Raw genomic sequence first — 17,130 nt, forward strand, 5'->3', positions numbered from 1 at the left:
CTATGATGTCAAGCTTCTAAAGCCATGACATAATTTTCTGGAATTTTCATAGCTGTTTAAAGCACAGTCAATTTAGTGTATTTAATCTTCTGACCCACTGGAATTGTGATACAGTGAATTACATGTGAAATAATCTGTCTGTAAACAATTGTTGGAAAAATGACTTGTGTCATGCACAAAGTAGATGTCTTAACCGACTTGCCAAAACTATAGTTTGTTAATAACAAGACATTTGTGAAGTGGTTGAAAAACGAGTTTCAATGACTCCAACCTAAGTGTATGTAAACTTCCGACTTCAACTGTACATACAACGAGTAGGTCACATGGGGGAGAGGCGTTGTGCCGTGAGGTGTTGCTTTATTAGTTATTTTTAAACCAGGTTTGTTGTTCACTTGTCCTATATAAGATGGAAGGGAGTTTCATGCACTCTTGGCTCTGTATAATACTATACATTTCCTTGAAATTGGTCAAGACGTGCTGCTCTGTTCTGGGCCAGCTGCAGCTTAACTTAGTCTTTCTTTGCAGCACTTGACCATATGACTGGACAATAATCAAGATAAGATAAAACTAGAGCATGCAGGACAAGCTTTGTTGTGTCAAATACCTTTATTACTGACTGACCTCTCCTGACCTTTACAACCATTGAATGTTTTGACTAGACAGTTTACATTGTAAGGTAACACCAAGTAATTTAGTCTCCTCAACTTGTTCAACAGCCACACCATTCATTGCCCGATTCAGCTGAATTCTAGAACTTAGGGAATGATTTGTAGCAAATACAATGCTTAGTTTTAGAAATGTTCAGGACCAGTTTATTACTGGCCACCCATTCCAAAACAGACTGCAACTCTTTGTTAAGGGTTTCAGGGACTTCATTAGATGTGGTTGCTGATGTGTATATGGTTGAATCATCAGCATACATGGACACACATGCTTTGTTTAATGCCAGGTGCAGGTCATTGGTAAAAATAGAAAAGAGTAGAGGGCTTAGGGAGCTGCCCTGCGCTACACCACACTTTACATGTTTGACATTAGACAAGCTTTCATTAAAGACATCCCGCTTAGTTCTATTAGATAGAGTGCCATTTTGTAGATTCAGAGCTGAGGTTAAAACACGTTTTCTCAACAACAGGTTATGGTCAATTATATTGAAGGCTGCACTGAAATCTAACAAAAGTCAGACAATCTTATTATCAATATCTTTCAACCATTCATCAGTCATTTGTGTCAGTCACATGTTGAGTGCCCTTCTCTATAAGCATGCTGAAAGTCTGAAAGTTTATTTGTTTACAGAGAAACAGCATTGTATTTGGTTAAACACCATTTTTTCCAACAGTTTTCTAAGAGCTGGCAGCAAGCTGATAGTTACGCTGTTTGAACCAGTTTACCACTCTTGGGTAGCGGAATTACTTTGGCTTCCCTCCAGACCTGAGGACAAAGACTTTCCTCTAGACTCAGATTAAAGATATGACAGATAGGTGTGGCTATAGAGTCAACTACCATCCTCAGTAGCTTTCCATCTAAGTAATCAATGCCAGGAGGTTTGTTATTATTAATCCATTTTTTAAAAATCTTTTAAATTTTAAATTTTAAAATCCCACACTAACTTTACAAAATTCAAACTTAAAATACTTTTCTTTCTGTTGCTCGGCTGCCATTTGACAAATAAATGTCAAGGGTGTGTACGGGAGGCGAAGTCAGGTGCAGGAGAGCAGAGTGTCGTGAACAGGCGCACTTTAATTCCGTACTACAAAATACAGCACATAAAAACAATAACGTGCCAAAAACACGGCAACATGGCAAAAGTAAAGTGCCCGACAATAATCCACAACACAAACAAACAATTACACACAAAGACATAATGGGGAAACAGAGGGCTAAATACATGTAAATTGATTGAATGAAAACCAGGTGTGTATGGGACAAGACAAAGCAAAAATGGAGCGGCGATGGCTAGAAAGCCGGTGACGTCGATCGCCGAATGCCGCCCGAACAAGGAGAGGAGCCGAAGTCGCGGATCCAGCGGTGCGCCGACACCGGCCTCGGGGATGACCCGGAGGGCGAGGAGCAGGGTGATCCGACTGGCGACGGTGAAACTCCCACGCAGTTCAGGATCCAAAACATCCGCAACCGGAACCCAGTACCTCTCGTCTGGGCCGTACCCCTCCTACTCTACAAGGTACTGAAGGTCCCCCGCCCGACTCCTCGAATCCAGGATCGAACGAACGATGTAGGCCGGGCCCCCTCGATGTCCAAAGGGGGCGGAGGGACCTCCCGCACCTCAGATTCTTGGAGCGGACCAGCCACCACCGGCCTGAGCAGAGACACATGGAACGAGGGGTTAATACAGAGGGTAGCTGTTTTCTGTAACATACCTCGTTCACCCTCCTCAGGACTTTAAATGGCCCCACAAACCACGGACCCAGCTTCCGGCAGGGCAGGCGGAGGGGCAGGTTACGGGTCGAAAGCCAGACCCGGTCCCCCGTTGCGAACACCGGGGTCTCACTGCGATGACGGTCCGCGCTGGTTTTCTGGTGACGAGCGATTCGCTGGAGGTCTACACGGGCGACCTCCCATGTCTCCTCCGCGCACCTAAACCAGTCATCCACCGCAAGAGCCTCGGTCTGACCCTGATGCCACGGCGCCAGAACCGGCTGGTACCCCAATACGCACTGAAAGGGGGAGAGGTTAGTGGAGGAGTGGCGAAGTGCGTTATGTGCCATCTCAGCCCAGGGCACGAACGCTGCCCACTCCCCTGGCCGGTCCTGGCAATAGGACCGCAGAAACCTGCCCACATCTTGGTTAACTCTCTCTACCTGCCCGTTACTCTCAGGGTGAAAACCTGAGGTAAGGCTGATCGAGACCCCCAGACATTCCATGAACGCCTTCCAAACTCTCGACGTGAACTGGGGACCCCGATCTGACACTATATCCTCAGGCACCCCATAGTGCTGGAAGACATGAGTAAACAGGGCTTCCGCAGTCTGTAGTTCCATAGGAAGACCAGGCAGAGGGAGGAGATGACAGGACTTAGAAAAACGATCCACAACGACCAGGATCGTAGTGTTTCCCTGTGAAAGAGGAAGATCTGTTCGGAAATCCACTGACAGATGTGACCAAGGTCATTGTGGAACTGGTAAGGGATGTCTTGGCAGGTGTCTCGGAGCCTTACACTTACACACCAAGCAGGATGAAACATAAACCCTCAAGTCCTTAGCCAAGCTGGAACACCGATCGATCCCCGGATGACCAGAGGTGGGAGACGTGTGGGCCCAATAGATCAACAGGTCACAGACAGCAGACAGAACGTACATACGCCCAACGGGACACTGGAGGGGAGCAGGCTCTGTACGCAACGCCTGCCCAATGTTCGCATCCAGCTCCCACACGACCAGTGCTACCAGGCAGGAGGCCGGGAGTATGGGAGTCTGATCCATGGGCCGCTCCTCTGTGTCATACAGCCGGGACAGTGCATCTGCCTTCTTATTCTGGGAACCTGGGCTGTAGGATAGGGTAAACACAAAACAGGTAAAGAACATGGCCCACCTAGCCTGACGAGGATTCAGTCTCCTTGCTGCCCGGATGTACTCCAGGTTACGGTGGTCAGTCCAGATAAGGAAAGGGTGTTTAGCCCCCTCAAGCCAATGTCTCCATGCCTTCAACGCTTTAACCACAGCCAACAACTCCCGGTACCCCACATCATAGTTACGCTCCGCTGGGCTGAGCTTCTTCGAGAAGACAGTGCAGGGGTGGAGTTTCGGTGGCGTACCCGAGTGCTGTGAGAGCACGGCTCCTATCCCAGCCTCAGATGCGTCCACCTCCACTATGAATGCCAAAGATGGATCCGGATGCGCCAGCACGGGAGTCGAAAGTAAACAGAGCTCTTAGCTGCCCAAAAGCCCTGTCCGCCTCAGCCGACCACTGCAACCTTACAGGACCCCCCTTCTACAATGAGGTAATGGGAGCAGCAACCTGGCCAAAACCCGGATAAATCTCCGGGAGTAATTGGCAAATCCTAAATAGAGCTGCACCTCCAAAACAGGCATTTCTCAGCCTTGACATACAGGTCATGCTCTAACAGTCGTCCAAGTACCTTGCGCACCAAGGGCACATGCTCGGCGTGTGTAGCGGAGTATATCAGAATGTCATCGATATATACCACTACACCGTGCCGTGCAGGTCCCTGAAAATCTCATCTACAAAGGATTGGAAAACTTACGGAGCATTCATCAACCCGTACGGCATGACGAGGTACTTATAATGCACTGTGGTGGTACTGAACACTGTCTTCCAATCGTCTCCATCCCGGAAATGCACCAGGTTATACGCACTACTGAGATCCAGTTTCATGAAGAAGTAGCGGGTAACTGTACCTCACCGTGATTTGATTGAGACCTCTATAGTCACTTCACAGGCGTAAACCTCCATCCTTTTTCTTCACAAAAAAGAAACTCGAGGAGGCGGGTGAAGTATAGGGCCGAATGTACACCTGACGCAGGGAAACAGACATACAGTGGGGCAAAAAACTATTTAGTCAGCCACCAATTGTGCAAGTTCTCCCACTTAAAAAGATGAGAGAGGCCTGTAATTTTCATCATAGGTACACTTCAACTATGACCAGACAAAATGAGAAAACAAATCCATAAAATCATATTGTAGGATTTTTTATGAATTTATTTGCAAATTATGGTGGAAGATACGTATTTAGTCAATAACAAAAGTTTATCTCAATACTTTGTTATATACCCTTTGTTGGCAATGACAGAGGTCAAACGTTTTCTGTAAGTCTTCACAAGGTTTTCACACACTGTTGCTGGTATTTTGGCCAATTCCTCCATGCAGATCTCCTCTAGAGCAGTGATGTTTTGGGGCTGTTGCTGGGCAACACGGACTTTCAACTCCCTCCAAAGATTTTCTATGGGGTTGAGATCTGGAGACTGGCTAGGCCACTACAGGACCTTGAAATGCTTCTTACTAAGCCACTCCTTCGTTGCCCGGGCGGTGTGTTTGGGATCATTGTCATGCTGAAAGACCCAGCCACGTTTCATCTTCAATGCCTTTGCTGATGGAAGGAGGTTTTCACTCAAAATCTCAAATACATGGCCCCATTTAATTCTTTCCTTTACACGGATCAGTCGTCCTGGTCCCTTTGCAGAAAAACAGCCCCAAAGCATGATGTTTCCACCCACATGCTTCACAGTAGGTATGGTGTTCTTTGGATGCAACTCAGCATTCTTTGTCCTCCAAACACGACGAGTTGAGTTTTTACCAAAAAGTTATATTTTGGTTTCATCTGACCATATGACATTCTCCCAATCTTCTGCAGGATCACCCAAATGCTCTCTAGCAAACTTCAAACGGGCCTGGACATGTACTGTCTTAAGCAGGGGGACACATCCGGCACTGCAGGATTTGAGTCCCTGGCGGCGTAGTGTGTTACTGATGTTAGGCTTTGTTACTTTGGTCCCAGCTCTCTGCAGGTCATTCACTAGGTCCCCCCCGTGTGGCTTTGGGATTTTTGCTCACCGTTCTTGTTATCATTTTGACCCCACGGGGTGAGATCTTGCGTGGAGCCCCAGATCGAGGGAGATTATCAGTGGTCTTGTATGTCTTCCATTTCCTAATAATTACTCCCACAGTTGATTTCTTCAAACCAAGCTGCTTACCTATTGCAGATTCAGTCTTCCCAGCCTGGTGCAGGTCTACAATTTTGTTTCTGGTGTCCTTTGACAACTCTTTGGTCTTGGCCATAGTGGAGTTTGGAGTGTGACTGTTCGAGGTTGTGGACAGGTGTCTTTTATACTGATAACAAGTTCAAACAGGTGCCATTAATACAGGTAACGAGTGGAGGACAGAGGAGCCTCTTAAAGAAGAAGGTACAGGTCTGTGAGAGCCAGAAATCTTGCTTGTTTGTAGGTGACCAATACTTATTTTCCACCATAATTTGCAAATAAATTGATTAAAAATCCTACAATGTGATTTTCTGGATTTTTATTTCTCATTTTGTCTGTCATAGTTGAAGTGTACCTATGATGAAAACTACAGGCCTCTCTCATCTTTTTAAGTGGCAGAACTTGCACAATTGGTGGCTGACTAAATACTTTTTTTGCCCCACTGTATGTATCAATAGCCACGGTCTCCTCTTACGACAAGGGATACACGTGACTCCTGGGAAGCGCAGCGTCTGCCAGGAGATGTATTTTACAATCCCCCAGTCGATGAGGTGGTATTAGGGAATGAAATCCAGGTGTGTATGGGACAAGACAAAACAAATGGACATATGAAAAATGGGGCGGCGATGGCTAGAAAGCCGGTGACGTCGATCGCCGAACGTCGCCGAACAACGAGAGGAGCCGACTTCGAAGGAAGTCGTGACAATAAAAATAAAAACAATCTTGCTCTTTTCTCTTTTGTCCAAAATAATCTCATGTAGGCTATTTCTGCACTGTATCTGCAAGCTGTTGGCTAGAGCGCATGTGCCAATACCAAAGTGGGCACATTCGCTATATAACACAACATTTTTGGTGAGAAAACCATCAGTAGAGTTGAAAATGTCATTGAAACCCATTTAACTTGTATATTATTTTTAACTGGCTTGCCCAGTTAAATAAAGGTTAAAAAAATGTTGTATAGTACCTTGAGACACGTTGTATTGTATCTTGAGACGCATGTTGTCTGTACCCACATGTCTACAGGTTTGGTGTCAATTCCAAAAATGTAATTCCATCAATCTCAATTCACAATTCCAGAGCAAAATTCTCAAATTCCAATTTTAAGTCAATTCGAAACTATTATTTCATAATTCAATTCCCTCTCTAGACCAATTCCCTGGATTTGAATTCCTTCACTTCTTTCAACTCAACTCAAGCCAAACTCAACCCAACAATGAGTGGTTTGGACGGAATCAGTGGCTAACTACAAGCAATGCAAAGCAATCACTATCCTGCTATTCAGTGGAGTGGATGTGTCGTCCATATCTGAGTTTAAGGGTCTCTTTACCAAATTTAAAGTGATAAACATTAAACATTGGCCATGCTGTCAATCCAGTATGACTTATGTCGCTTTCAAAACAACTGGAAACTGGGAAATCTCAGACCTTCCTGTTCAAGTGAGCACAGCATAACAAATTGAGTCCAAAAATGTATTGTATGCTGCTGCATAAATTATGTAATATGCCAGGGAGATATGTATACTGTAGCTAAGAAAGTAATACTAAGTGTATGTTGTGTAGTAAGTTGTTAGTAGCCTATGTGCCTCACACTAATCATTGAGTCAATTTTCCACTCATAATTTATCCTACTATTCTGACTTGGTGGTGAAACAAAAAACAGTAACTGTAATATTGTAATCAGATTACAGATACTTTTGAAAAACTAGTGTGGTGGTTCATTACTATACAATCAAATTAGAAGAGACAAACTTATCACACAAGTCAGAGTTATACTTAAACTAAATTTTTAATCACTTATTAATTAATAATTAATAAACACACATATATAAAGTGAATCGATTGAGTGCTCTACGATAATGATGGCTGGTAGACGAATCACACTCAGATGATTCGCTGAGAGCCCCGGGACAAAAGTACACAGGTATTTTATAGCCAAGATACACCCCTTTCAACCTACATGACAAACAGATGTATAGAACGGGTCATAAGGTTAACATTTGTATGAAAGATACTTATAATTCACAGCAGACAGTATCTGCTTTGTCAACAATTATCTGTCATTGTACAGACCAGGGTCTGGCCCTGGGGTCATCTCTCCTTGTTACCATATAGGACAGAAACATTAACTTATGCTCTGGATTGCAGTCTCTTTAGGTTTTATCACCCTAAATACAGCATAAATCTCCTGTCAGTGTTATCTCCCAGAGGCCCATCCTCAGTAGAACACACACAAATGAGCGTTCTAACAACCCCTTATTCTGTTGCATAAAACAACCATTTGATGCAATAATAGCATTATAACATCATCTTGCAAATTTCCACCATACTAGATGATTACTTCGAGGATTACTTTTAAAAGGATGTTAGCTAGAATTTTTTTTGTACACTTCTCTGTTTACTCAATGTCATTCAAATCAGCATTGAAAAAAAGGAGCACGTTTAAGTTCGTTCCACCTGAGCGAGTCTGACCTCAAGTCAGAGACTACTATGATGACACACCAAATGTGTTTGATGGATTGTGGGAAAAGAGCAGGAATAGGCTTTTATAGGCTACAGTCCAAGCTACTGTATGTCTTCCAATAGTGCAACTGCGGTTGGCATCCAAAGATGATCCAACTTGAATAAACGCTTGGAGGTAAGGATGACAGCAGTGGTGTAGACTACGATGATGCGGATATCACTTATTATTGATATCTACATAGCGCATTGATGTGAATCTCTCTCATTTAGCTACTTGTGCCTTAACGATTGTGGTTGTTGTGGATGGCTGTTCACAAATCTAAATGTGTATTTGAACCCAATAATGTTTGAAATCAAGAATCTTAAGCTACCTATCAATCATTGTTTTTGAAACCACTGGACAGCCAGTAAAAAATGTGGTCTTGTAACAGCTGCATAGTGCAGATCCAAGTCCATAGAATAAACGTGGGGTATTTATTGCTCAATCTAATTAATTAATTAATTAATTAATTAATACATCCTCAAACTTGATCACTTTTGATAGACATAAAGGGGCAATCTGTAGTTGCTACATCTATTTTTGGATTTATAAATGATACATACATACATACGTACTTACATACATACATACATACATACATGCAGTTGAAGTCGTATGTTTACATACACTTAGGTTGGAGTCATTAAAACCCATTTTTCAACCACTACAACAAATTCCTTGTTAACAAACTATAGTTTTGGCAAGTCGTTTAGGACATCTACTTTGTGCATGACAAATTCAGTGCCTCTATGCTTGACATCATGTGAAAATCAAAAGAAATCAGCCAAGACCTCAGAAAAAAATTGTAGACCTCCACAAGACTGGTTCATCTGTGGGAGCAATTTCCAAACACCTGAAGGTACCACATTCGTCTGTACAAACAATAGTATGCAGGTATAAACACCAATGAGACCACGCAGCCCTCATACCACTCAGGAAAGAGATGCGTTCTGTCTCCTAGAGATGAACGTACTTTGGTGCGAAAAGTGCAAATCAATCCCAGAATAACAGCAAAGGACATTGTGAAGATGCTGGAGAAAACAGGTACAAAGTATCTATATCCACAGTAAAACGAGTCCTATATCGACATAACCTATTAGGCCGCTCAGCAAGGAAGAAACCACTGCTCCAAAACCACCACAAAAAAGCCAGACTACATTTTGCAACTGCACTTGGGGACAAAGATCGTACTTTTTGGAGAAATGTCCTCTGGTCTGATGAAACAAAAATATTTTGACTATTGACTATTTGGTCAAAATGACCATTGTTATGTTTGGAGGAAAAAGGGGGTGGCTTGCAAGCCGAAGAACACCATCCCAACCGTGAAGCACGGGGGTGGCAGCATCATGTTGTGTTGGTGCTTTGCTGCAGGAGGGAATGGTGCACTTCACAAAATAGATGGCGTATGTAAACTTCAGATTTCAACTGTATACAGTGAGGAGAACAAGTATTTGACCCGCTGCCGATTTTACAGGTTTTCCTACTTACAAAGCATGTAGAGGTCTGTAATTTTTATCATAGGTACATTTCAACTGTGAGAGACTGAATCTAAAAAAAATCCAGAAAATCACATTGTATGATTTTTAAGTAATTAATTAGCATTTTATTGCATGACATAAGTATTTGATACATCAGAAAAGCAGAACTTAATATTTGGTACAGAAATCTTTGTTTGCAATTACAGAGATCATACGTTTCCTGAGGTTCTTGACCAGGTTTGCACACACTGCAGCAGGGATTTTGGCCCACTCCTCCATATAGACCTTCTCCAGATCCTTTAGGTTTTGGGGCTGTCGCTGGGCAATACAGACTTTCAGCTCCCTCCAAAGATTTTCTATTGGGTTCAGGTCTGGAGACTGGCTAGGACACTCCAGGACCTTGAGATGCTTCTTACGGAGCCACTCCTTAGTTGCCCTGGCTGTGTGTTTCGGGTCATTGTCATGCTGGAAGACCCAGCCATGACCCATCTTCAATGCTCTTACTGAGGGAAGGAGGTTGTTGGCCAAGATCTCGCGATACATGGCCCCATCCATCCTCCCTTCAATACGGTGCAGTCGTCCTGTCCCCTTTGCAGAAAAGCATCCCCAAAGATTGATGTTTCCAACTCCATGCTTCACGGTTGGGATGGTGTTCTTGGGGTTGTACTCACCCTTCTTCTTCCTCCAAACACGGCGAGTGGAGTTTAGACCACCGTGCGCTGCAGAATTTTAATCCATGACGGCGTAGTGTGTAACTAATGGTTTTCTTTGAGACTGTGGTCCCAGCTCTCTTCAGGTCATTGACCAGGTCCTGCCATGTAGTTCTGGGCTGATCCCTCACCTTCCTCATGATCATTGATGCCCCACGAGGTGAGATCTTGCATGGAGCCCCAGACCGAGGGTGATTGACCGTCATCTTGAACTTCTTCCATTTTCTAATAATTGCGCTAAACAGTTGTTGCCTTCTCACCAAGCTGCTTGCTTATTGTCCTGTAGCCCATCCCAGCCTTGTGCAGGTCTACAATTTTAACCCTGATGTCCTTACACAGCTCTCTGGTCTTGGCCATTGTGGAGAGGTTGGAGTCTGTTTGATTGAGTGTGTGGACAGGTGTCTTTTATACAGGTACCGAGTTCAAACAGGTGCAGTTAATACAGGTAATGAGTGGAGAACAGGAGGGCTTCTTAAAGAAAAACTAACAGGTCTTTGAGAGCCGGAATTCTTACTGGTTGGTAGGTGATCAAATACTTCTGTCATGCAAATTAATGACTTAAAAATCATGCAATGTGATTTTCTGGATTTAATATTCCGTCTCTCACAGTTGAAGTGTACCTATGATAAAAATTACAGACCTCTACATGCTTTGTAAGTAGGAAAACCTGCAAAAGCGGCAGTGTGTCAAATACTTGTTCTCCCCACTGTACATACACTACCGTTTAAAAGTTTTACAACACTTACTCATTCAAGGGTTTTTCTTCATTTTTATATTTTCTAAATTGTAGAATAATAATGAAGACATCAGAGCTATAAATTAACACATATTGAATCATGTAGAAAACCAAAGAAGTGTTAAACAAAGCAAAATATATTTTATATTTGAGATTCTTTAAATAGCCACCCTTTGCCTTGATAACAGCTTTGTACACTCTTGGCATTCTCTCAACCAGCTTCACCTGGGATGCTTTTCCAACAGTCTTGAAGGAGTTCCCACATATGCTGAGCACTTGTTGGCTGCTTTTCCTTCACTCTGTGTCCAACTCATCCCAAACCCTCTAAATTCGGTTGAGCGATTGTGGAGGCCTGGTCATCTGATGCAGCACTCCATCCATTCTTGTTCAAATAGTACTCACACAGCCTGGAGGTGTGTTGGGTCATTGTCCTGTTAAAAAACAAATGATAGTCCCACTAAGCCCAAACCAGAAGGGATGGCATATCACTGCAGAATGCTGTGGTAGCCGTGCTGGTTAAGTATGCCTTGAATTGTAAATGAACCACAGACAGTGTCACAAAGAAAGCACCCCCACACCATAACACCTCCTCCTCCATGCTTTACGGTGGGAACTACACATACAGAGCTCATCTGTTCACCCACGTCTTTGTGAGACACGGCGGTTAGAACCAAAAATCTCCAATTTGGACTCCAGACCAAAGGACAAATTTCCATCGGTCTAATGTCCATTGCTCGTGTTTCTTGGCCCAAGCAAGTCTCTTCTTATTATTGGTGTCCTTTAGTAGTGGTTTCTTTGCAGCAATTCAACCATGAAGGCCTGATTCGCACAGTTTCATCTGAACAGTTGATGTTGAGATGTGTCTGTTACTTGAACTCTGTGAAGCATTTATTTGGGCTGCAATTTCTGAGGCTGGTAACTCTAATTAACTTTTCAAATCAAACTTTATTTGTCACATGCACCGAATTCAACAAGTGACCGCTCCACTACAGCCCCGTTGATGTTAATGAGGGCCTATTCGGCCCGTCTTTTCCTGTAGTCCACAATCAGCTCCTCTGTCTTGCTCACATTGAGGGAGAGGTTGTGGTCTTGGCACCACACTAACAGTTCTCTGACCTCCTCCCTATCGGTTGTCTCATTGTTGTCGGAGATCAGGCCTACCGCTGTTGTGTCGTCAGCAAACTTAATGATGGTGTTGGAGTCCTGTTTGGCCACGCAGTCATGGGTGAACAAAGAGTACAGCAGGGGACTAAGTACACACCCCTGAGGGGTCCCAGTGTTGAGGATCAGCATGGCAGACATGTTGTTGCTGACCCTTACCACCTGGAGGCGGCCCGTCAGGAAGTCCAGCATCCAGTTTCAGAGGGAGGTGTTTAGTCCCAGGGTCCTTAGCTTAGTAATGAGCTTCGTGGGCACTATGGTGTTGAACGCTGAGCTGTGGTCAATGAACAGCATTCTCACATAGGTGTTCGTTTTGTCCAGGTGGGAAAGGGCAGTGTGAGTGCGATTAAGATTGCGTCATCTGTGGATCTGTTGGGGGCAGTATGCGAATTGGAGTGGGTCTAGGGTATCCTGGAAGATGCTGTTGATGTGAGCCATGACCAGCCTTTCAAAGCAATTCATTGCTACCAACGTGGGTGCTACGGGGCAGTAATCATTTAGGGAGGTTATACTTATTTTCCACCATAATTTGCAAATAAATTCATTAAAAATCCTACAATGTAATTTTCTGGATTTTTTTTTCTCATTTTGTCTGTCATAGTTGAAGTGTACCTATGATGAAAATTACAGGCCTCTCATCTTTTTAAGTGGGAGAACTTGCACAATTGGTGGCTGACTAAATACTTTTTTGCCCCACTGTACATGCTAAAATCGCCACTGTGCAGCACCCCCTGAAAAAAATAAAAAAGTTTAGAGATTTTTTCACAAAGTAGTGCACTGGGCCTTTCATAGTCCTATATTAGTAGACCTACAGTATATAGCCGTCTGCATCTGGGGGAAAACATTTTTTCCTGCACCCCCACCCCAAACTACTTAACATGGCTATGTCGCTGTCAGCTGGCTACTGTAAAAAAAAAAATCCAATCTAATGAAACATTTGTTACATAAAATAGACTTTTAGCCGATATACTGTGTTATCCTATGAAGTGGACATTATGTTGCACACACACTCGTCTTTCTCTCTCATTTGAGTAAATATATTTTGCCATAATTATCTGATCACACGATGCAACGAGAATACAGTCAGAGGGAAGATGGATAATGTTGATTGGCAGGTGAAATTATGTCCAATGGGGTTGCAGTGGCAGGCGGGATTAGGTTGGCTCCTTTCCTCCTTGCTTGGCAGAGGTTTCATAAAAGGTACAATTGTGAACCCGCGACCCAAATGTATCATATAAAATGTATATGCCATATCTCACAATCAATTGAACTTCCGGAACTTACACTAAACAAAAATATAAATACAACATGTAAAGTGTTAGTCCCATGTTTCATACGCTGAAATAAAAGATCCCCAACATTTTCCATACGTACAATATTTTGGCACAAATTTGTTTATATCCCTGTTAGTGAGCATTTCTACTTTGTCAAGATAATCCATCCACCTGACAGGTGCGGCATATCAAGAAGTTGATTAAACAGCATGATCATTACACAGGTGCATCTTGTGCTGGGGACAAATAAAGGCCACTCTAAAATGTGCAGTTTTGTCACATAACACAATGCCACAGATGTCTCAAGTTTTGAGGGAGAGTGCAATTGGCATGCAATTGGCATGCTGACTGCAGGAATGTGGGGACGTGGTTTACTGATGTCGCTGTTGTGAACAGAGTGCCCCATTGTGGCGATGGGGTTATGGTATGGCCAGGCATCAGTTACAGACAACAAACACAATTGCATTTTATCTATGGCAATTTAAATTCACAGAAATAACGTGACGAGATCCTGAGGCCCATTGTCGTACCATTCATCCACTGCCAACCCCTCATGTTTAAGCATGACAATGCACGGCACCATGACGCAAGGATCTGTACACAAATCCTGGAAGCTGACAAGTCTGGTGAGCATCCCATTGGGTCCTTCATGAACAGTGCCCGACAGGCAGGGACGAAGGACACTGTCTACCGACGTACGGTTGGCTAGCTACCGTTGTCTATCTGCGGCTAGCTACTGCTTTCTATCTGCGGCTAGCTACCGCTAGCTATCGGTGGCTGGCATCCACAATATTGTGCATTAACGCCACCTACTGTACTGAAGCGCCCCTCCCGCCTGTCCTAGCTTAAATACTGACAAATGGAAGTATCAAGTGGGGTTCTACATGCAGGAATGCCCCAAATTGCAGGCCGCAATTGCTCCCTTCTCCACATTTTTACATTTTCCATTATTCACCTTTAAGCTCACCCAAATTACAAAATTACAATGTCATAGTTCATAGACTGCTTAAGTGTAAGGAAACCAATATGTAATTAGGGTGAACTATCCCTTTAAATGGATCAAAATAACCTAACCAGAAATATATTGCATGTCAACTCCTCATTGGTAAACATTAAAAAAAAGATATAATTATATAGATATTATGTATATTTTAGTAATGTGCGTATACAATTATAATTACTTGATCGATTGAAATCAAAGTTTGCATTCAATTTTAATGCATCACCTCCAGTAACTGGAATTTGAACAATTACAACACAATTCCAGTTTTAAAATTCTAAATGTAAAATTCCACTCCGGGGATGTTTTTATTTTCCAATTAAAATTCAGTCTAAATTCCAAATCAATTTCAATTCCATTCCAATGATGGTTTTCTTCTTCAATTCCAATTCAATAAATATTCAGACAATTGAAATTCCAATTCCATTCCAAGGATGGTTCGTTCTTGTTCAATTCAAATGTACAATTTTAAATCAAATTAAGACAGTCTAAATTCTTTATTAAATTCAACAAAAAAAAGTAGATTGCTGAAATTCCAATTCAATTCTAATAAAATGTTCCACTTCCTGCTTGAATTATAGAATTTAATTTGGAATTAGAAATATAATTGGAATTAACCCCAACCCTGGTTGTCTGCATTGTACCTTAAGACACGTTGTACGTTGAGATACACATTGTCTGCATTGTACCTTGAGATACATGTTGTATTGTATTGAGGTGCACGTTGTCTGCATTGTACGTTGAGATACACGTTGTCTGCATTGTACCTTGAGACACATGTTGTCGGAGAGGAAGGGGAACAGGTGGTGTTCCACGTGACAGTTGATGAGGGAGTGTCCGAAGATCCAGTCCAGCAGGGGGTTCCGAGGAAGGTTCAGAACCCCGTGGGTCATCTGGTAAATCCTCTTGGGCCGTCGGGTCGGGGAGAACATAGGCAGGCCAATGTGCTGTACAGAACAGGAGAGAACGGTTTAATGGAAAGGTATGTGTGTGTGTGTGTGTGTGAGCCCCCGCTGATTCACTGAACGGAAAGATACCCAGAGAGAAACTGTTGGCATGATTTTGCTGCCCTGGACACTTTTACAATTAGTAGAAGATGAGATGCAGAGTCGAGCATAATCTGTCTGCAGGAGGTCTACCCAAAGACAGATGTTATTCTATCTCTATGGACCCACCATTCAGTTAAATGCCTCTACAATGGTCTTAACAGTACAGGGTCAAATTCACATGTGCATTAATACACACTTGTATATATGTGAAATAGGACCAAATACAAGCAGGCACCCACAGTGGGAGTACCGGGGAGGATGGAGACAAGACTGCTGCCATCAATAGTAACACAATTGGAGAAACAACATATTGGAGATGTTTTTTCCTTCATAACTGGTGCTCCCTACTAGCCAAATAATACCAGCCAAATCGTCAGTTACCCATTGATTATATACTTTGCTGAGGGTGCGTGTGTGTGCTTGCCTAAATCAATGTGTGTATATGCTTTCTCACTTGGAAGATGTTAACGTGTATGTAGGGCAGGGAGAACATAGCCCTGCAGAGCAGCATACAGAGGAGGGTGCTGTAAAGACACTGGAACCCAGAGACATGGATCAACAGCCAGTACTGAGCGTACAACCCCAGGAACACCATCAGGACTGTCCTCAGGGCCTGGCCCATTGAGTGCTCTTTCAGCTGACCTATAACAGAGGGACACAGACAACTCAGTTAGATACAGTCACAGTCGGGGACAGACACAGTCAGTTACAACACACCACAGGAGGTGTGTGTGGCACCTTAATTGGGGAGGACGAGCTCATGGTAAAGACTGGAGCGGTATTAGTGGAATGGTATCAAATACATTAAACCCATGGTCTCCCGGTGTTTAATGCCATTCCATGTATTTAATTGTTTGTAATCCAATTGAAGACATTTGGGATAGGTAATTCCTAAGTGAAGAAAACAACATGAAAAAAAGGGTTGCATATACACTGTGTACAAAACATTAAGAACACCTGCTCTTTTCCATGACATAGATTGACCAGGTGAATCCAGGTGGAATATTTGGTCCCTTATTGATGTCACTTGTTAAATACACTTCCATCAGTGTAGATTTTGTATTTGTATTTATTATGGATCCCCATTAGCTGCTGCCAAAACAGAAGCTACTCTTCCTGGGGTCAAACAATATTAAGTTTCTACAAATTTAAAGACATTACAATTTCACAACTCACTGTGTACCCTCAGGCGCCTCCACCACTACCACATATCTACTGTGTGTCTGTGTGTGTGTGTGTGTGTGTGTGGGTGTGTCTGTGCCAATGTTTGTGTTGCTTCACAGTCCCCGCTGTTCCATAAGGTGTGTTTTATCTGTTTTTTAAATCTAATTTTACTGCTTGCGTCAGTTACTTGATGTGGAATAGAGCTCCATGTAGTCATGGCTCTATGTAGTACTGTGTGCCTCCCAAAATCTGTTCTGGACTTGGGGACTGTGAAGAGACCTCTTGTGGCATGTCTTGTGGGGTATGCATGGGTGTCCGAGCTGTGTGCCAGTAGTTCAGACAGACCGCCTAGTGCATTCAACATGTCAATACCTCTCATAAATAAAA

General features: G+C 43.2%; 1 protein-coding gene across 1 annotated transcript in view; it reads right to left on the minus strand.

Moving 5' to 3' along the window:
- LOC110502802 (fatty acid desaturase 6) overlaps positions 1-17,130 on the minus strand; it is a 37,184-nt gene that overhangs the window by 2,483 nt on the left and 17,571 nt on the right. The window contains exons 4-5 of the mRNA XM_021581096.3: positions 16,034-16,221; positions 15,298-15,477 (exon numbers count right to left, since the gene is read on the minus strand). Of these exons, the coding sequence (XP_021436771.3) occupies positions 15,298-15,477; positions 16,034-16,221 (368 nt within the window). The remainder of the gene's footprint in view (positions 1-15,297; positions 15,478-16,033; positions 16,222-17,130) is intronic.

Source organism: Oncorhynchus mykiss, chromosome 23 (genome assembly GCF_057628025.1).
Source record: "Oncorhynchus mykiss isolate SJ-2025 chromosome 23, ASM5762802v1, whole genome shotgun sequence".
Classification (NCBI taxonomy): domain Eukaryota; kingdom Metazoa; phylum Chordata; class Actinopteri; order Salmoniformes; family Salmonidae; genus Oncorhynchus; species Oncorhynchus mykiss.